Below are 24,376 nucleotides of genomic sequence, written 5' to 3' on the forward strand. Positions count from 1 at the left end.
AAGTATACTACTTTTCAAAAGTAAACATCTTTATTCAAGTGTACTCCTGTAAAATAAAAATCATAACATTTATATTCAAGTCGAATGGTTTGATATTCTCTGTGAGAAATTCATAGTAAAGTTCATACAAAGTTCATATTATTAAACAACTCATGGAGAAGTTCAGACATTTCATCAAAAAAATTAAAAAAAAGAACTCTGGTTATCGCCCTCATTTAAACCATGCAAACCTACAGTATATAACCCCGCCTCTTAGAAGCACTGGTATTGAGAATCCATCGGAACCGGGATCGAAATGAGCAATCGGAATCGTTCAAATTCAAAAGTTGCCCAACCCTAGCCAAGACACAAGTAAAGATTCGATAAGTCATAAGGTCACATGCATTATGGGTACAACCATTCACAAACACATTCACAGATATGGGCAATTTAGAGTCTCTGATTCTGGACTATGGGAGGCACAATAGGCACTATCAATGCACTCTAATGCAAAGATGATCTGTGATTTCATTTGTGCCTAACACATCTTACTGTATGTGCCTGTATTATCTCATGCATCTCACTGTGACTTACATTGCACAGGTGTAGACAGATGTTCACAGCAGTAAAACGTAAACTTATCAAAACACAATCAAGGCTGCAATGTCCAACCAACTGACCGATCACACACAGTAAACAGTGGTTGACAGCTTTGACCTTCCGATTTTTCAACAAGGTGCAGATAGCACATGCACACAATAACAAAACCTGGGGGGAACATGAGAGTTAACATGTGGAAGCCTGGGGAAGTGTCTGTTTCCTATTTCACATTATTATTAATACCACCTTCCCTTTCTGAGTTACTGGAAAGTGGTTGTTAAAAGAAGGTGACTATGCATTCCAAATAAAAGCCGCCACACCTTAAAAATGAGGTGTTTTTTTAACTTAAAAACAATTAATAATTAATATATTGTATGAATGGATATATATTCAATATAGATACATATATCGCTTTTTATTTACACAAATATTGACCACAATTAGTTCTGAAAACAATTTAAAATATCATAAAAATGTTTCACTGCTCTTTATTTTGATAAGCATGCACCAGAATCACCCGTCTGCCCTGTTGGCACTTGCGCATTTGTGTGTTGAAATTCACTTTGTTGCTTATGATGGAGAGAATGAAAAATAGACCGTAAAATGTGGAGTCAATTGACGACAGCTTGTCACATGCTAAGTCCATTTATGCCAGCGTGTGTGATCGCTCACGTTTCAATCTCATTTGACTTTCTGGCATTTTTGTTTACACATTTTGCCTGGCTGGCGGCAGCTAGCTGGTCCGTTTTTGTCCCACGGGTGAGCTACAAGTGGCTATCACGTTCATACGATACATCATCATCACAACTTAATTTTTTAAAGTCTCACTTAACAACCTTGCTCTCTTGTAATCATTATACTTACAGTACTTACTACTTAATACTGTCTTCAAAACACTAGTTGTGTGCCTAAGTTGTTAAACATTAACATGTACAGTAGTATGTCCAGCTTTAGACAGTGGTGCTATCGCACTCATTTTCATACTGTAAGTGTTCTATTCAAACATGACAAATGAGCACACTGAGTGAAGATGCACTTTGTAAATAAAATACACTTTAAATGTTGGTGGTCACATAAAACACAAATCGCTCACCTCTCCTTTCTTTTTGTCAAAATCAATGTAATAATGCTGCAAGTTGGATACACCTGTTCTATCATAACCCTGCACTCTGAATTTACAGTCTTTATACAGGACAGATTTCTCTAACAAAAATATTTACGCTTTTATTTTGTTAAGTGTGTTATTTTGAACTAAATATATTATTGAAAAATTAATTTCCCATGTATTCGTATTAGTCTAAAACAGTATATGATGTAACAGTAATGTAAAGTACATTGTTGGAGATGACCACAATGTATCCTACTGGAATTTGTCCAGGTTTTTTTCATAAAATTAAAATTGGACTGTAGTAACGCTGTCTCGTTGGTAAATGGTAAAAACCAAAAATGCCAGTTAGAGATCATGTTGGCACATAGCACAAGACCGTGTTGTTTGTTTTATTCATTTTGGAGTTATCTTGTTTTTATGTCCTCCCATCTACATACCTCACTGTGGGAACACAAGCCTGACCAGCAACTCCCAATCTGCTCAGTGCCATTATAAACTAAAAGGAACTGAACGGTACCTCTTGATAGAAATGCAACTTTGATGTTTGTTCCTTGTTTTTTCACTGGTTTATAGCTTATTTATAATATAATAGAGGTTCAAAGGTTAAAAAATATTTTATGACCTTAGCTTCACTTTCTATTGTTCATTCCAAATACCATCACATTACATTACATTGTCTCCACAGCTTGGTCATTGTAACAACTAGCAGAAAACAAGCTTAGACTCACACAAACTCCCACACAATCCCTCAAAGGAGTCAGAACTCCATGTCATCAAGAGTGATATCAGCAGGCCCCTGTGGAGAACGTACTGTAACCTCTACTTGGAGCAGAACTCCTTTGGGATCGCTCAGCAGGCGTTTAGACCTCATGTGAATAATACAGCCAGAGAGAAATTTCTCACCCGTACACTGAGAACGATGCTAGGCCGAGACAGACACACGTGTGTTCACGATATGACAGGAAGCAGTCGATGTGAGTGCAGAAGAAAAAAAAATCACAGATAATCAATACTTGGAAGGAGAAAGCTCAACAAGGGTTTGTGACCCCGTCTTTATTTTAGAGACATGTTTTTCCTTTGGGGAAAAGTGGGAGACGGCTGAGACACTGACACTGACAATTCACATGCACACCCCCAGACACTGACACTTACACACATGCTCAGACTAACTGTATTTACTTACTACTGACTGCTTTGGTTTAGTGTGTGTGTGTGCGTGTGTGTGTGTGTGTGTACGCTGGGTTTCACAGCTGACTATGACTGTTTTGTTACCTGGCCCCCACTCCGTTGATGTGAATTATTCAAGTCTTGGAACACCATAGCAATGGCAAATCATACACAGCATATGAAGTACACTAACTAAGACTTAACTATTTCGGAAAATTATCGACCCCCCCCCCCCCAAACCTTTATTCATTGATTGATTAAGATGTGTGTATCAAGAATTACACCCATATACTGCATCTAAATCCTCAGTACATATAGCAGTGCTTCTCAATTAGTGGGTTGCAACTGCCCCTCCGTTTTCAGTAGGTCACGGGTCTTTGCCTGAGGGGGAAAAAAAACACAAAAATAATCTTGCGCTTTTATTCTGTAAGACATTTTTTTTTATTCAGTGGGGTGTTTTTAAAAAATACTCCTATCGGTGGTGACAACTCTCTGTCGTTGTTTTTAAAGCCCGATGCCATAGAAGACCCACAACCATAGTAGTTGCTGCCATTAAGCTACAGAATGTGTTGAGCCTTGGAAAGTGTTTGTAAGTATTTAATGCTTATTATATATATCAGCTGTTCAAGTGGAATGTACATTTTAGTTCTCTGTTTAGATAGACAGATAGATAGACCGATAAACAGATAGCTAGATAGCTAGATAGATACTTTATTAATCTCCAAGAGAAATTCACGTTTCGAGCAGCTGATCTGCTCAGTCTTTCGGTTGAGCAGGGGAGTGATAGTAATCTGCCACTAAAACTACTCTGTCGGGAGATGATGCAGTGCATTGGAGGATGCTGGTTGTCAATAATGGAAAGGAGCCTCTTCAGTGTCCCTTGCTCTGCCACAGATGTCAGGCTGTCCAGTTCAGTGCCAGTGACAGGGCCTGCCTTCCTCCTCTTTGTCCAGGCGTATGCCTTCCTTCTTCTTGAGGCTGCCCCCCCAGCACATTACTGCATACAGGAGGGCACCAGCTAGCACAGTCTGGTAGAAGCAGTTTCCATACGTTGAAGGATGCCAGCCTTGTGAGGAAGTACAGACAGCTCTGACAGAATATCTATGTTGGCAGTCCAGTCCAGTTTATCATCCAGTTGCACTCCCAGGTATTTATAGGTGTGAACCTATTGTCATATTTGGAGGTGTTCCAAATCAGTAAGTAAAAAAGTTATTTTGCACAACCTCAAATTCACACTGTGCTGTATTTTTGATTAAATATATTTGATCAATTTGAGTTGAAAAATGTCTGCAATTTGGGTCACCGCTTGTCATTAAAAGGTGATGGTGGGTCCCGCAGGCAAACCAGTTGAGAACCACTGCTCTACAGTCCGGTAAACAATCCTTATCTCACTTTTAGTAGCTAGGCAACTGCAAGAACACACAAGAAAGACTTGAATCACCAGTCAGGTCTCAGTCATTTGATAAAAACGTCAGCCTAAACAGGTGCTACCAATAATTCCTGAATACACAAAGCAGTAGTTCAAACTAAAGGCTGGACAGTGGAAAAGGACGTTGCAGGGTTTCCCAAACTCTGTTTTTATTCTTGACAAAACTTCTATTTCTTTCCATGTGTCATATTGGCTTCTTTATGATCACATTTTTTCCAAAGCAATATGTGTCACTGTAAACAGGTACAGCGAGTAATGATTGGTGTGGTGACTGGCCAAAGACATTAGATTCTGTATAGTCAGAGATGTGCAAGAAGGTAAGTCAGAAGCTCCAGTACTATTTTAGGTAAGAATGAATGTTCAGTGAGATAACGAAATCATCGATGATCCTTTCTTTGGTTTCCAGACAAAAGAGGATCCCTGGTCACTCTAGGTTAGTTGCTCGAGAGCTCACGGCAATGTGAACTTTTATGGAGGCACTTGAAAGGCATTCTGAATGAACCACCAGTGTTATTCGCACACCACTGACCGACAGACTTGCAAGACTTGCAAGCCAAAATTGTGTTGAAGCAAACTACAATTCATTCAACCAATCAGACGTTATATCTACGCAGAGTTCCACAGAGGTCATGTACTTGTTTTGGTCAAAATCCATCCGTATCATGGGCAAGAAAATGGTAAAACCAGGCCAAATGAAAATAACTGTAATTACACTGACTGAGCTAATGTTTTTCAAGACACAACTCAAAATAGCAACACTGACATACCCCTCAGTATAAGATTAAGTCTTAAAATAGTCCCTTTGCCTCAAAAACCCCAAAATTGGTAGCTTAAATATCTCACAATTAAAAGGTTTCTGACTTCTACCACAACACAATGCACTTTTTTCACTTAGAAGTTGTGCTGGGACTACGCACAGCATCTCGTTCTAAGGCCCTCGGTGAAGTGACAGCTTTACCACAGGATATGTGAAAACCTCAACCTCTTCAGCGTAAAGGCAAGTTGGAAGGAGGGTGTGTCACAGACAAACAGCTGATGTATTGATGTGATGACAAGAAATGTATTTTGGTATGACGTAAGCAAAGGAGGGCTGTTTTTTTCTGCTATCCAGGGGAAGCACCTGGCTGGCTGCTGTCTGCTCTACAGCGCAGATCTGACCCCAGGAATTCCACTAAAGCCTGTGCTAGAAGCCCACTCCTCACTCTATGGTTTCATAATAAACACAGCTGACACTCCACTGAGAGAAGCAATTTGGGAGACAAAGTGGCTAGACATAGCAGCTCATTGCAAATTACATTAGTTCCCCTGGCAACACAACAATGTAATGACAGGCTGTCATTCACACAAGACAAAAATACATTATGCCAAGAGTGAGTATTAATATCTTTGAAAACCAACATTACGGGATTTCTTTCATTCTTGGCATCCAAATAAGGTCACAGTTGGTTTGTTGCGGTAAACTAAACCCACATGAAGGAGTTGGTGGTTCATGGTGGTATTAAGACACCTACTGGGGAGGTGTGTAGTCTATTACTTTATGAACCTACTGTTAAACATGAGCCTAAAACTGTGCTGTGTCCAAACCTGTAAAGCTACAACCGAATATGTCATCAGTTCAATGGATTTAACTAGCCTGTCGAGGTGGTCTCAAACAAGAAAGCATGTTCAATCCAACACGTGCTGTCTTAGCAGCTCATTCATTTCCTCTTCGATGATTGTGAAATAAAGAGTTTCAAGCCTGGAAGCTGTGCCAGTCAGCTGAAAACTATACAGCAGAAGTCTAGATGAGTCTACATGAGTGTTCTCTCAAGGTTTACAAAACAATTATTTATAACATTTATTTGCAATTTTATTCGCTGAGCCGAAAGACAAATCTCTCAATTTGCCGATCGATCTACGTTCCTACAATCACCTATGGTCATGAGCTTTGGGTAGTAACTGAAAGGACAAGACTGCGGGTACAAATGGCCGAAATTAGTTTCCTACAAAGGGTGGCTGGGCTCTCCCTTAGAGATGAAGTGAGAAGCACTGTCATCCAGGAGAAACTCGGAGTAGAACCGCTGAGAGGAGAGGAGTCAGATGAGGTGGCTTGGGCATCTGGTCAGAATGCCCCCCGGGAGCTGTTCAGAGCACATCCGACTGGTAGGAGGCCTTGGGAAAGACCCACGACACATTGGAGAGACTCTCAGATAAGCGGTAGAAGATGGATGGATGGCTGGATTTGCCATTTCTGTGTATTCCCAAGACATACCACCAGCCCATCGTATAGCACATATAGAAACAGACAACCATTCACAGTCAGTCTTCTATTAACCTAATATACAGTACATGTTGTTGGACTTGGTACCTGGTGCGAACCTGAGGAAACACCACACAGAAAAGCTCAAGCTCAGATTCAAACTACTATGAACCAACAAGTATTGGCACTGAAAAAGGTTGCTATCATATTTGGCTTGGGTTATTCTGAGCATTGAGTGGATGGTCTGCTGTGATCAGTGCCTTCCGCAATTAAATTGTAAGCAAGGGATGATCGGTGAGGAACAGTTTGGTGATGTAACAGGCAGCAACTGAAGGGCATGAATCCGTCAATTGTCATATGAAGCCACAATAATGATAATGGTGATTGCAGAGAAAAAGGACCGGTCTAACATGCCAAAGTGTACCCCCAGCCCAGAGTATTCCCAGGATTAAAGTAGCCTACGCCATTTTATACTCCAGGGTATATTGTATTGTATGTACTTTATTTATCCCACAGCGGGGAAATTTACTTGTTACCGCAGCAAGACAAGTAAAGAGAACAGTGTAAAGAAAGCATAGTGTCTACAACATGGTTCAGGTGGTGCAGGTGTTGTAGAGCCTGACAGCGGTCGGTATGAAGGACCTGCGGAACCTCTCCTTCTTACACCGTGGGTGTAACAGTCTGGTGCTGAAGGAGCTGCTCAGGGAAACAACAGTGTCATGTAGCGGGTGAGAGGTGTTATATATATATATATATATATATATATATATATATATATATATATAACAGACTAGGTGACTTTATTTCCCCTGGGCCAGATTATACCCCCTATAAAATATACTTAATATTAATAACCACATATTAAAACTGAATGCCAATAACAACATTGATATATTGGAGGTTATATTTTCAAAGTTAAATGCAGTGTTCAGTGTTCAGTGTGTCCTGCAGATTTATACTGCACTGGGCTAGATTATACCATCTGAAGTTTTAACACACAATAATTAGAACAAACGTTTGCTGAAAATATATGTTTAAGTTTATTTATAACACACTACATAGTAATAACAATAGCAGTGCTAACATTAGCATGCTAAACGTGATAGCGCTAGGTGTCTGCCAATGTTAACACTAATGAAAAATAGCATGATAGTGCAGTGTACCAGGAAGGCTAAATGTCCTGACTGAGCTGTGCTTCTAGAATGGTTTCAATCGGTTGAAAAATGTGCGATTAGTGGAAATGTGAAAAATGTCTCATTAATTTTTGGATTTTTCAAAAATCTATGAATTTTCTGAAATATCTGAAAAGCTGAACAATTTCACGCTTGAATGTAGACGTGGTAGAAATAATAAATTCTTAGATGCATCGCGATGGAGATGATTTTTAATCAATTCATAAATGTTAATCATCGATGCTGACGGAACAAAAAGACGGAAAGCGAAGTGCCGCCCGAACAGTTTATGGTGGTGCAAATGGTGGTAAAAATGGGCTGGACAAGAGCCAGACAATATGCAAGCTTTGTCAAACAAGCTTAAAATATTTTACACGACCAATATGAGCAACCACATAGCACCCATAGTTTCCACCCGAACCAGGAAGAAAAACAGCCAGCTGAAGCTGCTGCCAACCAGAGAAGGTGATAACGAATTTTCCACCCAACTTGGAAAAGGCGAAACGAATCACAATGTCAATCGCAATTTTAATGCAAAGGATTTGTGGCCGTATTCGGTTGTTGAGAAGCAGGACTTTTGTGCTTTGTTACGCACTTTGGAACCCAGATACAAGGTCCCCTCGCAATGTTATAAGGGCAGTCTAGTTTTTTTTGGTAATTCATCATACACTGACGTTTGAAGAGCATTATTCTTGTATGAGAGCCGCTGGTCAGAAATCTCTATTTTGTATGAAAGCTGTTTTTGACTTTGGGAAATATGTTGGTAGATGTAACCTTCCAATTATTAAACAATAACGGAAGTAAATTAATCTGTTTCATGTTTATTTTAATTGTGGATCATTACAAATATGCTTTGTTTTAGTAGTACACAGTGAGCAAAAAAATTTGGAGAAAAAAGTTATGCATGCAAAAACTGTCAAACTATTAATCACAAAAAATTATGCATCGAGATGCATCGATAATCGTTTTATCATCGCATCGCAGGTCTCTGAATTGTAATCGCATCGAATCGTGAGGTGGCCAGAGATTCCCACACCTACTTGAATGGTTTGAATACGGTTAAAAAATGAAGGCGTTAGAGGAGAAAAAAAAAGGCAAAATTTATAAAAACTGGTGTAGAATTTTACAGGTGTGAACGATCGAGCAGTCACACAATAAATTTCTGAATTATCAAAAAAATAGGTGAAAGATACAGTATATTACATTGGGGGTATAATTGGGCCACCTAGGCTGTATTGTACCCCAAGATTTAAACCAGCCCGGGCCCGTTTACACCCCGGGGTATACTCTGGCCTAGGTCACATTATATATTTTGGTTGTGGGTTAATTTGGCCTGCTCCACCAGCTTTGCAAATAATATAATCAGGAGATAAGAGCATGTCTCAACCTGTCTTCAAATTGAGAAACAAAACTTTAGGAGAACTGTGTTACCATCCAGCTGCCTACATGTGTGAAAGTGAAAGAGGATATTTTTAAAAGATCCCATAATGATGAAATAAAGAAATGTTTTCACTTTTGCGAACAGTCATGGGACAGGCGTCCATATAACACGTCAAACTATTTTTAGCACAGACGCTGATAACACAGAGTGCTGTATAGAGTTATCACATGTAGTCTATACATGTATGACTGCACTGACAGCAACGTACAGATCTGACTTGAAAAAAATGCACGAGTTTCCCCCCCCATGTCTGACATACATGTACATGTTAAAGTTTTTATAATATTCCGGCATATGGGACTGGTGCAAAAGCACTCATCAACACAGTGACTTACTCTGACAATCACATGCATATGAGTCGGAACACATCTGTTTATAAATCCATTGAGAAAAAGCTTCGACACGGGACAGGGTAGACGTGAACATTTTCCCCATTCCAGAGGTATTTTTAGGTAGCTCCCATTCAAAGAACATAAGGTGGCTGAGTCATTAGAATGTGAATCTGAACTCAAACATCACAAGTATCCAACAACAGTTTCAGTCAAGGCTACTGTGAAACTGCGGAGACTGTGATAAGTCACACTGGACATGAGACAATCGTGCTCTGTTGGATTAAGGTAGTTTCGCTACCTTAATGGCAAAAAACATCCATGCACCTGTTTTATTTAACACGGACACTGTATGTACAGTATGTACGTATCTATGTATCTTATTCAGAATCGTTATTATTTCTAGAAGAACTATTCCCAGCTCTCTTTCACATCCTCTTCCTCTGCACTCTCTGCGACAGAAGCCCTTTTTACGCCCATTTTGCGGAAAACTTTTAAGTTTGGACGTTCGTAAGTCGTAAGTATTTTTTTTTTCGACGAGTTAGTTGCTCCCACCAGACGATATTCAAGCCAGTAGTGTTAGCAAACAGATCTGTAATTATGGTCAGGCTCTGTGTTTGGGGAAAAGTGCCAAAATAGTCAGAAAGTTTTGAATCTGTGCAGAGCTCTTTTCAGTCAGTCAATCTGTCCTCAGGAAGGGTCAAGAAAAAAAGCAAAAGAATGTTGATGCGTAAGTTCCGAGGAATCATACACAAGAGGTGTACATTTGTGGGCTGGATCAACATTTTGAACTGTAACTTTCTGCAAATAATGCATGAGCGCATTCACCTGAAAGTTCCTTTTAAAAATTCCGCTGCCTGAATTGGTTGAAGAAAGCAAAGATCGGGTAGTATGTGACGCAAATCCTTCTACCAACCTGGCAAAAACTCCATCCAGCACCCTGATTGGTCACAAGCCATACTGTGATGCTATGCAGTTTGCACAAGAAAGCTGTGCAAACTGTCACTAGACTCGACTGCACTCCCTGAATCGCTTCCACTTGATTACCAGTGAGACAAACTGCATTAACAAGAATAAACGTGTGAGGATATGAGGGTTGGGAGTGCAGCATGACCCGTGCATTCAGGCGCATTGAAGAGGAGGAATGAGGAAGTGTGCAGCCACTCAGCAAAATGCCAATCGTTGAGGTTTGACTAAAACTGTGAAACACAACACGGGTGAAAAACTCAATAGGGGCATCTACCAATGCTGTCGTGTGTGTCGGCTTTGAACCCACCTCACGTGTGTCTGTGATTGAGTAAACTGAGATAATGAATGGAACTTTATCAAATGTTTTCACTGAGACATTATACGTACGTTTACGAGTCCGGCGTGCAACAAAAGTGACAAGCCGATGTACCCCTAAAGGCACCGTATGATAAATGCGTACTTCATACACTTACATTTTTTACTTCCACAAACATAACATCTTACCTCAAGCACCTGTACATAACTTGAGGGAAACCATCCTCTGGCTCCATCTTTCTCTCCTTCCCACCAGCCTCCAGGCGGAGACTGTACCACCTTGATAATCTCCCCGGCATCGAAGCTCAGCCCCTGCTGGTGCTGCTCCGCACTGAACGGGTACAAACTTTTGCAATATGATCCAGACATCACCAGCCAAACTTCTCAACAAAGTCGGTCAACACGATGGTGATGGTGAACGTAAAAACCCGCCCCTGGTACCAAAATAAAAATGAAGCGTGTTTTTTTTAAGTAGTCGAACAGGTTCTCTGGAGGACACTGCCAGTACGCCCCTCGCGGTTCTGCTCCTCCAGTGGCTGCACTCCCTGTTTGAGGCCACTCCGCTCCAGCGTCAAGGCAGGGGAGTCGCACCGGAAATCCGGAGCAACTTCAAAATAAAAGAGTTTTGTTTATGTTTCGAAGACGAAACACTCGCTGGGCACACAGCATTAGAAATACAGGAACGCTCACAAAAATTCAGGAAAGGGATGAAAGGTCAGTATATTTTTATTTAATTTTTACTTTTACCATACAATAATGACAGCATCAAAACAGCACAACCGATTATTTTTATGTATACTTTACCATTTATTGCATAGTTACCATATTCCACATATATACAATTGCTACTACTGTATACTCTTCATATGTATATCCAGTAACTTCAATACATCATCAGAACTGCATTAGTGCGATAAGTACACGTCCATCAATCAATATTAGTATGGTAACATCATTGTACTATTTTCTGTACATCGGTGTCATTATGAAGTGTTGCTTCATTTATTGCACTTGATTTCTAATATTTTCCCCGTGTTTATTCTGCTTGACGGTTCGAAGCAGTTGATTTTAGTACTGCCACAAGAGGGCACAATTTACCAACAGAAAGAGCCTTGAGCCAGAAAGAAGAGCCGTTTCAATATGGAGATCAAAAAGTCCAAAATGTGGTCAGCGTACGGGAGTGTCGAACTCATTTTTACTGCAGGGGCCACATACAGCCTAACTAGTTGTCAAGTGAGCCTGACCAGTAATATCATAGCGTAATTGCCTGTAAATCCATGTTGTCCCCTTTGTTTTTGTGCAAATACGTACAAGAACATTAGGGATATATTTATATTTAATTAACTATGTATCCTTTTACCACACATATCACGATGAATTGGAAACAAAATTGGCAGATGACTGGGTGAAAACGATCTAATACATAACGCCTAACGCATGCGCATAAAGTCTGCCGTCTTCTGCTTGGCCTGCTTGTCTAGACTTACAATAAAGTGGAATTACTTCTGTGAGTCATTTTGAAGTATAAGACCACAAAATATCAGGAGAATGGCGACTGGGATGAGTCATGCCAGTCGAAATATTCAGATGTTAAATTGGCTTTTCGGCAAGTCTCACATCTGGTCACGTGACGGCGGCGGGGCGGCTAAGGGGCGGTGGCGTCATCGTTTTCATAAAGTAGTGGTCTTCTTGAAAAAACACAGCAACATTGCCTGGACGTTTTTTAAAAATACAGTTTCAGGGCACCCAGAACACCGGAGGCTGGAACAAAAAAATACTTTGCCGTTTCGACCTGAAAACGTCCCCGTGTGGGCAGCCCCTTAGTCTGCATGAAGCACATGCAGCTTAAAGTCAATGTCAGTAATAGCAGTACGTGCAGAAGTAGGCACCAGTAACTCATGTTTTGAATTTGAATTTTCTGTTCATAGGTATAAATGGTGGACATATATTATACTCTCTCTGCTGCAGTGCACTGCTGGGTGCTTCGGGGCGGAGCCACCTCTGCACACCTGGGAGCAATCTTCATCAGGCCTTCTTAAGCCGTGCTTGGACTCTCACTTGTCGCCAGACTGTTGCAACTCCTACACTTGCTTCCAGCGTTACTTTTTCATTGGGTTTTGCTACGTCATGTGTACCTTGCTTGTTGGCCATTATTTGCCAACAATAATGGACTTTTCTGATTACCTTTGCTAGCTTCTGCTATTTATTGAGCAACTCCCTTGTTTCCCCCCCCCCCCCCCCCCCCTTGTGGCTTCACCCTGGTTTTTGTGTTGTACTTTGTTTTTGCTTTGGACTGTGTTTTCTCCTTTTAGAGTGCGCTTTTTGCTCATAAACATCGTTTAACACATCTTTTGTCGTGTCTGCCCTGGGGTCCAACTTACGGCTTCCAGCCTTCCTAACAATACAGTGCATTGGTCATTAATCCAGTCCAGAACGTCCGACTCAAACCAAAGCAAACTTTCCCATAAAAAAATAATGTTCCAATTAGTCTGCTCCAGACACCCAAAAATGTTAACACAAAACACATTTTATACACAACAATAATAGTTTTACATACAGAAAATGATGCAAAAATAATTACAAATGAATGGGCAACTGAACATTTAATATCACTTTAACCTTGTTTTGTTGGGGGGGAAAAAAACCACAAAACCATCAATTAACAAAATGAATGCAAACACAATTTGTAAAAATGTAAAATATATATAAAAGTGAATATCGCAAGCATGCTAACGTATGTTTGAATGCTTATGTTGTTTTTTTTTGTTGGAACCAAAAATGAGTGCTGTGAATGTAAAATGAAACAGCGAGTATCACCCTCAATGCGCCGCAGGGTTGACAGACTGTTACGCGGGAACCGGAGTAGACGTGTATGCATCGCAGCCGATGAGGGAGCCATTTGGTCACATTTACATACCTCAGAAATGACAACGGTCTTAAGGCGTAAAATTCGGAGGTCTTGTACCCTTGTATCTGTACGGTCCATCGCCTTTCTCTTTTGTGCGGCCCATGTGTTTCTTACGACGTGCATCTCTCTACAAGTCTGATATAAACAAACGCTGTTGTCCTAAAATGATGCCCGCGGCCCACAATGCATTGCACAATCACATGCTAGCATCGCAAGGTTTTGTCTTGTGTGCGTGATGCAAGCTGGCGGCGTAAGAAAATTTGTATTCGGGATGCTAAGCAACTGGGCGAATGCAAGCCAAGGCAAAATATTTGCAAAAATTTTGGTTCATAGGCGGCCAAAAAACACCCACCTGAGTGAAGGAAAAGATGTTATTTTTTTGGGCAACTTATTCATAAAACAGCAAAGTGCGAACCCAATCAGGTCATTGTTGTGTTAAAATATGTTATGTTATATTATTATTACAGCTCACACATGATCCTTCATTTTCATGTTTCCTCTGTAACTCCCAGCTCCTCACCTCGCCCCCCCAACTACAATGGTAGCCTATCAGGTTATGCTAAACTAGCCCAGACACTATGACAGCCAATCAATGTCCACTTCTGGGTGTGACTGACCATTGTTTTCCACAACCAACAACTCAAGCATAAAAAACCCAACGCATAAACACTGATTTTTATAAAAAGGCAACTCACGTACAGAAAATGTAAAGTTAGAGATTAAAAATTAGATTTTAGAATGCAATTTTTTTTAAAAACACACTAAATATGACTGTAATTAATGGTATAATTTCACACCACTAGAGCTTTGACCGTTTTCGTTTTATACCCACACCTAATTCGGTGAGGTCCAACTCAAAAACCACTGTATGTAGACTTCTCAAATCTGGACTAGATTATCCCACAGAGGCTAAACATTTATTATGACGCAAGAAAGGCCCATTTCTCCGTTTTATCAGCATTTAGACCACATTTGACCAGGCCTAGTTCAAAAATCATTGTACCGAGACGTCTCATATTTGGACAAGATGATTCTACAGAGGCAAAACTTTCATAACAACACAGTTTCTGATTTGTGAAACCTTTATTGTCTTTGTGAAATGACAAAAAACGGGACGTAAAAATGTTAAAAGGTATATTTTCAGATTAGGCTGTCTATCCATCTCATTTCTGATTGGCACGGACATGTCTTCCTTCTTGCTACAAACAAGGTTATGTTTATCTTTTGAGAAAATTAAACACATCTTCATCGACTGGTCAATTGGGAAATCAGTTGATTTGGCCGTGGTTGAGTTCTGCTATAGCTTTCGTCACTCTTAGGTAGAAAATATCCTCCCCCTTTATTGTGACCTTTGTTAGAACCACTTTAGTTAGTAGTAGCTTAGGACTTCCTGCTGGGTGGGCGGTGCAGTTGCTTGACACCGGTGTGTTAGTGTGTCACAGCTGGTGGCAATTTAACAATCAGTGGCTTTGTAAGCCTGAAGTGGGTGCCAATAACTCTTGTGAAGAAGGTCCAGGTTGTGGCTCAGTCTGTTACAGCTGTACATTCTGACTTCAGTACATTTGGAGGAACTTTGAACGCCGAGTGATTTAAATCTGGGGTGAAGAAGTGTTGATAGGGTCAACACAGTGAATGACTCCAGATTGGAAGCTGTGTCTGTGACTCCGTCGCTTAAGGTGTTCATGGAGGTCTATTGCTGCCTGTATGTGAAAATTAGAAGCTTCTCGTTGAAGTGCATGAAAGAGCATTTTCATCATTGGGATGACCTTTGACCCTGAACATCTCTTTTCCTCTGACAACTCCACTGTAGCTTCAAGAAGTGTTTCTCCTGTGATGTAAAACTCATCAGCTGTAATGAGGCAATAGATACCCACACCGGCTCCTTGTCATCACTTAGCCGTGCCATCATTTGATAAGTGCTACTCCAACGTGCTTCATTGAGTTTCAATCTCCCTCTGAGAAGCAGGAGTCAGCAGGAAAAGAGTGAATTACAGAATAACAAATTCAACTTTTTTTGGTGATGTTCTAGCAACAACAATGCTCTCTGCTTATGTAACCAGTGAGTAATTAAAACAGAGTCCTGATAGCAGTTTACTATCAATCCAGATTTAATTATTTGCTGGACTGAAATGCATCTCTTATTTTGTTGCACAAACTAGAAGTCAGCGAACATAACAACATGCATGGACAAAAGATTTAAACATAACACACACAAAAAAAAAAATATCTATATATAATAATGAATGTCCCTTAAACTGTCCTGAGCACAATTTAAGATTTGCTGGCCAGCATACAAAAATAAAGAGTCTACAGAGCTCTATACATGTATATATGGGCTGTGTATGAAGGAATGAGTGTGTGTGCTGTGGTGCCTGGGATGCTCCAGCAACAGCAGGATGGTGACGATGATGATGACAAGGAGGTGGATGGTGTCCTCTTCCTCCACTGTAGCCAACAAGGAACAGCAACAGTCTCTCACATCCAATTCGCTAGCAGGAAAACAGCATAAAGTCATGCAGTGATGGATTGAGCAGACAGGCCTCGCACACACAGGTGGCTCTCCTACACACTTTGACCATGTGCGAGCCTACAGCGCTCACTAGGGGCACCATGGTAACCAATTAACGACTGTCGCAATACTGTCGTAAAGATGTCCATTTCTTATAAAGACAATCACATACAATTATAATAAAACAACGAATGTATAAAGTTTAGTAGCACCTTATTTAACTGATAACGACAGTGGCATTAATCCCTGAACATTACCTATAGAAAAATAACATTTCTTTTAATTGCACAAAAACACAGCTGGGTTACATCCTCCCCCACTTAGAATGTGACGTCCCCGTCACTACCACGGGCTAACGACTGCACTAACCCAGCAATTTGCTGTTGCAAAGACATAAGGAAACTGTGGAACAATGTCTGCTGATTTGGGGTACATAGACTGTGTTGTCTGCAATGAGCTTTATACCCAAGCTGATAATCACTGAGATACTTTGGTGGTAGTCTATTCCTTTGAGGCCTAACTTGTGACAGGGCTGGACTGACAAATCCACCAAGTCTAAACTGAACTCAGGGGCATCAGGATTCAAAGAAGGTTGTGATGGATACATAGTTTGCTCCAGGGCATCTAGAGTCGTGTCATGGGCTTCCCGTTCCATGTCAACTTCCACTAATGATTGATCCTCCACAGGATTTCCTCCATCTGTCTCCTCCAGTGCTGATGTCAGAGTGGTATGCACCACATTGGCCCTCTCGTCCTCTCCAGATGATGCAGGTAAGAACCCACATGGAAGAAGCATGTCACGATGCAGGACTCTCTCTCTGCCCTCACCTTCTTCAGGCTTGACAACATAGACGGGGATGCGCTCATCAGGCTGTCTAACAACAACATGAACAGTTGCTTCCCACTTGTCAGAGATTTTGTGTTTCTTTCGGAGGCTCAAGTTCCTTACCAGGACTCTATTACCTACTTCCAACGGCAGAGCAGTCACTTTAGCATCCCAACGCCTTTTATTCAATAGCTGTCTCTTTTCAGCATTTCTTGATGCCAACTCATAGGCATGTTTGAGTCTTTTCTTTAAGTCCCTCACATATTGGGAATGTGTTCTGGGATTGTGGCCTTGAGGACTAATACCAAAGCAAAGGTCAATTGGGAGACGTGGTTCTCGTCCAAACATAAGAAGAAAAGGAGCTTCACCTGTTACATCATTTTTCGTACAATTATACGCATGTACAAGTGGCCTCACATATTTCCTCCACTCCTCCTTTTTCTTGTCCTCCAAAGTACCCAGCAGATCAAGCAGAGTTCTGTTGAACCTTTCCACAGGGTTTCCCCTTGGGTGGTAGGGTGTTGTGCGGGACTTGACTATACCAGCATGTTTACAAAGCTCTGCAACAAGTTCAGATTCAAAACAAGCTCCTTGATCACTGTGTAGCCTACGAGGAAAGCCATAGTGACTGATAAAATTCTCCCACAGCACAGTCGCAACAGACCTGGCAGTCTGATCTCTTGTTGGATAGGCTTGTGCATATTTTGTATAATGATCAGTCACAACTAGTATGTTTCTAGTATCTTTTGTGTCAGGTTCTAATGTCAGAAAGTCAATGCAAATTAACTCGAGAGGACCGCTAACCTTGATGTTGACCAGTTTAGAAGCTCGTTGAGCTCTAGCTTTTCGTCTCACACATCTCTCACAGCTTTTACACTTTGCCTCAATATATTTAGCCATTTTCGGCCAGTAAAATCTTGCTCTGGCTAGTTCCACCGTTCTTTCAATGCCCATGTGACCGACTGCGTCATGGACACCATGGAATGCTCTCTCTCTGTGACTATTGGGCATGACAAGCTGATGAAAAGGTTCACCTCTTTGGTTATAGACTCTTCGGTGCAACACTCCATCCAGTAAACGTAGCTTTTGCCGCTCTCGGAGTAGCAGAACTACTTCGGACTCCTCGCACCTCCTTTCTAGTGTCTCAGTGTCAGATTCCATTTCCAGTATGTCAATCACTCGTGCCAAGGACACATCCTCTCTCTGCAACCGATGCCAGTCCTCCATAGACATCCCGGGTAAGGAAGATTGACCAGGACATGGGTCTTCCAAGTCATCTGGAACCGCACTGTCATCACACAAAAGCGTTTCCACTGCAGGTATCACACTGTCAGCATTCTGTTGTTCGCTTTGTGAGTCTGCATTGGCATTGATACCATGGCACATACAAAGAGTGTTGACTGTCTCTTCATTCAGGACCTGGAACTCACCGGGTGACAAGCTAACCCGATCTAGCATGCTCGAAATTCTCTGGTCCATTTCTTGAGACTCCTCATCATCTGGCGATGGTTCATGAGATCTCCTAGAAAGTCCATCAGCATCAACATTGTGCTGACCAGCCTTGTACTGAACGTCAAAGTTATACATTGACAGAGCTGCGAGCCACCGGTGGCTTGTGGCATCCAACTTTGCACTAGTCAACACGTATGTCAAAGGATTGTTATCCGTCAGTACCTTGAATTGAGCCCCATATAAATAGTCATGAAATTTCTCGCTGACTGCCCATTTAAGGGCGAGAAACTCCAGTTTATGCACGGGGTAGTTTTTTTCACTTTTAGAAAGACCACGACTAGCATAAGCCACAACACGGGTCTGACCATCTTGGACCTGATACAGTGCCGCACCTAAACCAGTCAGGCTGGCATCAGTATGAAGCAAATATGGAAGCTGCCAGTTGGCAAAGGCAAGAACAGGTGCTGATGTTAATTTACTGATGATAGTGTCAAATGCAGCTTGACATTCAAATGTCCATTTTTCCCCAAGTGACTGGGACTGTTTCCTTGGCCAAGAATTAAAACTCTTGTGCCTCGGAGCTAGATCTCCTTTCAACAGGTCATTTAAAGGCCTGACAATACTTGCATAACCTCTCACAAAACGCCTGTAGTACCCAGTGAAACCCAAGAATGACCGAAGTTGTTTGACTGTTTGTGGCCTGGGCCATTCTTTTACAGCAGCAACTTTGTCAGGATCTGGTTGTATCCCTTGAGCAGAAATGACATGGCCTAAGTATTTCACTGAGGTCTGAAAGAATTTGCATTTAGAAGGGGACAACTTGAGACCAAAATTGGCAAGGCGCTTGAGAACCTTCATCAATCTCTCTTCATGTTCTTCAAGGGAGCTTGAGAATATTATGAGGTCGTCAAGAAAAGCAACCACTTCTTGAAGATTAATTCCTTCCATCACCTTCTCCATGGTTCGCTGGAAGGTGGCTGGAGAGTTGGTTAAGCCTTGTGGCATCCTACGAAACTGCCACGTACCAAAAGGTGTGGTGAATGCTGTCTTTGGTCGGTCAGCTGGCTCAACATCAAGCTGGTAATACCCGCTCTTAAGGTCAAGTACAGTGAACCATTTAGAGCCTGACAGCAAGGTGAATGTTTCCTCTATACGAGGTAACGGGTAGGCATCTTTTTTGGTCAGGTTGTTCAGCCTGCGGTAATCCACCACCATCCGCAGATCTCCATTTTTCTTTCTGACAAGAACAACTGGAGAGGCGTAGGGGCTCTGTGATTCCTCTATGATGCCTGTTGCTAAGAGGTCCTGAAGATGCCGTTTCAAGTCACTGAAGTCTGCAGGTGAGACACGCCTTGTTCGTTCCTTGAATGGTACGTGATCTTCCAGTTCTATGCGATGGGTGATCCCTGCAATACTGCCAACATCCAAATCATGTCTCGCAAATGCAGTGGGTACCTCTTTCATGACTCTAGCCTCTATGTGCTCCTTCAGCTGTGGTGATATGGGGCTGTCACTGAAATCCAGATGGAGGGCATCAACAGCTGAGTTAACCTTTTCATCCTGGGACACCAGCAGGGAATATGCTTGCGGCTCAGACATATCTGACAGGGTGTTCTGGTCAGAGAGCACAACAGGCACAGCCCAGTCAATTAAGAAACACTCAGCAATGGTTGTCTTTGGATGCAAGGTAATGTCACGTTGGGACATATTTCGTACAGCCAGTTTAAATTTGTTGTGGGATTCAGATTTTACATCCACTATCTGATTATAGACAATCAGACCACCTGGTGTGGGAACTTCATCTGTAGCCCCTACAAGCGCCTGAAACCCCTCAGGTGATTTAGTGTGGCAGCTGCCTTTCACTGTGCGAAGTTCACCACGCTTTATACGTACAGGTACTTTGCTACTCAGACCACCCGGCTTTTGGCAATTCTTAACCATCGGGCGCAGTGTGTTTGTGCCAACAAGGAGAGGGTACTTGTTGTTGTAAGATTGGTCTGGGCTTATTAATGCTAAAATGTGAAAGCATTTGTCTGTGCCACATGCACCTTTAGGGAACCGAATATCCACTTCCACATAGCCCACATAAGGAATTCTTTGTCCAGCTGCACCTTCAATGTCAAGCACCTTCTCAGTGGAGAACAACGGTCTGTGGGAAAGATATCGGGAATAAAATGACTGAGATATAATTGTCACTTGGGACCCTGAATCAACAATGCAATTGCATTTCACTCCATCCAGCCATGCTTCACTATCACAAGGCTCTCCCACAAGGCCTTCTGGGACATCAGAGATTTGGCTCTCATTTGAGGGATTACGCATACGCTGACTCAAAAGATGGGAGCTTGTATGGCAATGAGCTCCAGCTTGCTCCACAGCTGGAGCTCCTACTAGTTTAAAGACAGATCTTGCTGGAGGTTTTGCTGTTGATGGGTTAGTGAACGTCTGTCCTGTCTGACTTGGTGTCTCTCACAAAGTTTCTTTTGCACCAGCACCGCATTTGTTGGGCTAGCGCACTGTGGCAGCATATGCGAGTCTTCGCCACAATTGTAGCAGAAATTCCTAACCTTTGTGAAACTCTGGGTGGGAACATTCAAGACTGCTGCTGTGGTGTTATTTTTAGCCCGAGGGGGGAGCTTTCTCACAGGACGGTCATTTCTAAAGGCTTGTTCGTTCGGTGGACATGCATTTTTCCGAAGCTCCTCCTCCAACTGACTGATCCTCTCCTCGAGTCGCTTCGTGTCCAGAGTATGCAGCCTTGGGTGTTGGTTGCAGGAAAGAGATGTTGACTCATCAGGAGCTAAATGTGCTTCGGTATAAACTTTGTTTGAAACACCGCCCACTTGTCGCTTTTTCCTCATTTCCTTTAACTGACTTTCTTTTTCATTAGTCCTAATTTTGAACAGTAACTCGGAGAAGGTAAGAGTCTGAGTGGCAAGGTCATTCAAATGCAGGGTGGCAATCAAAAAGTCATCCCAGCAACCTCTGCGAAACTGCTTCAATAGCTGCATGTCAGCATCTTGTTAAGCCACACCACCACTTTCAACAACTTCCTGCAGAAGGGTTTGGAGTCGACGCAGGTAGTCGGATGCTGTCTCTCCACTGTTCTGGTGAGTCTCTAGGAACTGGATGTACAGCTCCTCTCCTCCTGTAACATTACCATAAGCCTTGTCTAGTTCAAGGAGGTAAGCACTGGGTGATGCTTGTGCTCCAATGGAGAGAGCTACATTTAAGGCAGGGGTCAGCAAGCTGTCGAGTAACATACGACGCTGCTGTGCCTCTGACAGACTAGAGTCATCTAGTGCCTGCTTAGCTCGAAGCCTCCATATGCCATAGTCTACCTCTGTAGAAGGTTTGGGAGAGTCTCCAGAAAATAGGCGTGACTCTCTGGGAGCAGGAAAAGACACCAGTGGATCATGTTTCACAATATGTTCCACAATCACTCTCGTGACATCTGCGGGCAGTGGGTTGACAAGCAAGGTGTCATCAGGGGCCTGTGTAGCACTTGATGGCGGAGTAGTATTGTGTGGGACAGCGAGCCTTGGATTGGGTGCAGTATGTGTTTCAAAGGCAGCAGCCGGGGTTGAAGTTGTCGGCCCCTTGTCTCCATCATCTTCACGCCTGATATGTTTCATTGCTACATGACGTAGAGTAGTGGGATTCACATTGTATCCTAGGGCCAACTCATTAACTTGCTCACTAAAACTAGCAGTTAGGTCACCAATGACACGAGCAAGGGGCACTACATCCTGTCTGAGTGGCTCACTTGAAGACTTGGGTGGACAGTATTTATCTACCTGAATAACCTCCCAACATGAATCCTCAACCTGATACTCTTCGTCTAAGAGCATTGGGGTTATATCCTCACTAAACTGGCATAGCATGACACTGGAAAGACTGCTAATATGCTGCACTTTGACAACATCATCTTGTGCAGCAAAAACCCTTTTAACTTCTGTTAGCTGCACATTAGGTGAAACACCTCTGAGAAGTACAGTGTACTCTGGATCAAATCCATACCTTTCACAAAACTCCATATTTTTCTTTAGTTTGCAAGTAATATATATGTTCTAATGTTTGACCTTTTAAGTGCTTTACAGTTTGAGATGCACTTCAAGTCCCTGTTCGGGCGCCAATTTTTTTTTTTACTACTTTGGATGTAACCAGTGAGTAATTAAAACAGAGTCCTGATAGCAGTTTACTATCAATCCAGATTTAATTATTTGTTGGACTGAAATGCATCTCTTATTTTGTTGCACAAACTAGAAGTCAGCGAACATAACAACATGCATGGACAAAAGATTTAAACATAACACACACAAAAAAAAAAAATATCTATATATAATAATGAATGTCCCTTAAACTGTCCTGAGCACAATTTAAGATTTGCTGGCCAGCATACAAAAATAAAGAGTCTACAGAGCTCTATACATGTATATATGGGCTGTGTATGAAGGAATGAGTGTGTGTGCTGTGGTGCCTGGGATGCTCCAGCAACAGCAGGATGGTGACGATGATGATGACAAGGAGGTGGATGGTGTCCTCTTCCTCCACTGTAGCCAACAAGGAACAGCAACAGTCTCTCACATCCAATTCGCTAGCAGGAAAACAGCATAAAGTCATGCAGTGATGGATTGAGCAGACAGGCCTCGCACACACAGGTGGCTCTCCTACACACTTTGACCATGTGCGAGCCTACAGCGCTCACTAGGGGCACCATGGTAACCAATTAACGACTGTCGCAATACTGTCGTAAAGATGTCCATTTCTTATAAAGACAATCACATACAATTATAATAAAACAACGAATGTATAAAGTTTAGTAGCACCTTATTTAACTGATAACGACAGTGGCATTAATCCCTGAACATTACCTATAGAAAAATAACATTTCTTTTAATTGCACAAAAACACAGCTGGGTTACACTTACCTGCACTGATCATTCAAATACATACAGTATACTGATGCCTCTGGTCACATTTCAGTGATGATCCTGGAATCATTGGGTGTTTGAGGTCTTTCAACCTCATGTGACCCAACTAGGGCGAATCAGACCCTGACTTGTGACCAGATAGCTGGCTAGCTACTGTGACTCCATAGATCTCCTCTCTTGAGCCACAGCCATCTCAAGGCCCTGCCTCTCTGCCGCTTCAGTGATATTGCGTATGGCTCTCCTCTTCCTCTCTCCATCAGTGCCCAGATTGCTAAAGGCCCTGGCCAAAGAGCAGGCTGCAAAACCTCTTCACCCCACTTCCACTGGGAGGCACTTAGCTCTCCAACCTGCCTGCTGACAGTTCTTAACAAGTTCCGTGTACTTGGACATCTTCCTTTCAAAAGGTTTCTTCCAGTTGCCTAGCCGGCCGGAGACAAAGACATGGATTAGTCTCTAAATATGTCTTATACCCTTAATTTTGGCAATATTATTCATTTTAATGTGGCTGTTTAAAAGAGTCCATTTTTACCCCTAGATTTCTAACCTATGATTGAGCTTTAGAGAGAGCCTCAAAGTGGCTGACAACACGTTCTTTGTTTCTGTAGCCCAAAGACAATGATTTCAGTTTTGCATCCACACACTGATCTGTTTGATGCAGTGTCAAAGTAAATCCGCAGGACCATGTTCACAGTGACACAGATCTGAGTGTTGCCTGCATAGTTATGGTAGGACACATTGCAGCTGTGTATGAGCTGGCCTAAAGGAAGCAAGTATAGACTGAACAATAGGGGTTCCAGGATTGACCCCTGGGGAACCTCACAGGTCATAGCCATTTGGTCCGAGACACAGTTACCAATTCCACCAAAGTACTTCCTGTCCTCCGGATAGTACTTGAACCAGTTTAGAGCAGTGCCAGAGATTCCCACCCAGTTTTCTAACTGGTTTTCTAACTAAACTGTGTGAAAGGCAGCGCTCAGGTCCAGCAGAACTAAAAGTGAG

At 42.1% G+C, this 24,376-nt stretch overlaps 1 protein-coding gene across 1 annotated transcript in view; it reads right to left on the reverse strand.

The window, feature by feature from the left end:
* Positions 1–11,323, reverse strand: part of gas7b (growth arrest-specific 7b) — a 97,947-nt gene extending 86,624 nt beyond the window's left edge. Inside the window, exon 1 of the mRNA XM_054757136.1 lies at positions 10,938–11,323. Within this exon, the coding sequence (XP_054613111.1) occupies positions 10,938–11,117 (180 nt within the window). The 5' untranslated portion in view covers positions 11,118–11,323. The remainder of the gene's footprint in view (positions 1–10,937) is intronic.
* Positions 11,324–24,376: the final 13,053 nt, after the last annotated feature.

The sequence above is a fragment of the Dunckerocampus dactyliophorus genome, chromosome 2 (genome assembly GCF_027744805.1).
Source record: "Dunckerocampus dactyliophorus isolate RoL2022-P2 chromosome 2, RoL_Ddac_1.1, whole genome shotgun sequence".
Classification (NCBI taxonomy): domain Eukaryota; kingdom Metazoa; phylum Chordata; class Actinopteri; order Syngnathiformes; family Syngnathidae; genus Dunckerocampus; species Dunckerocampus dactyliophorus.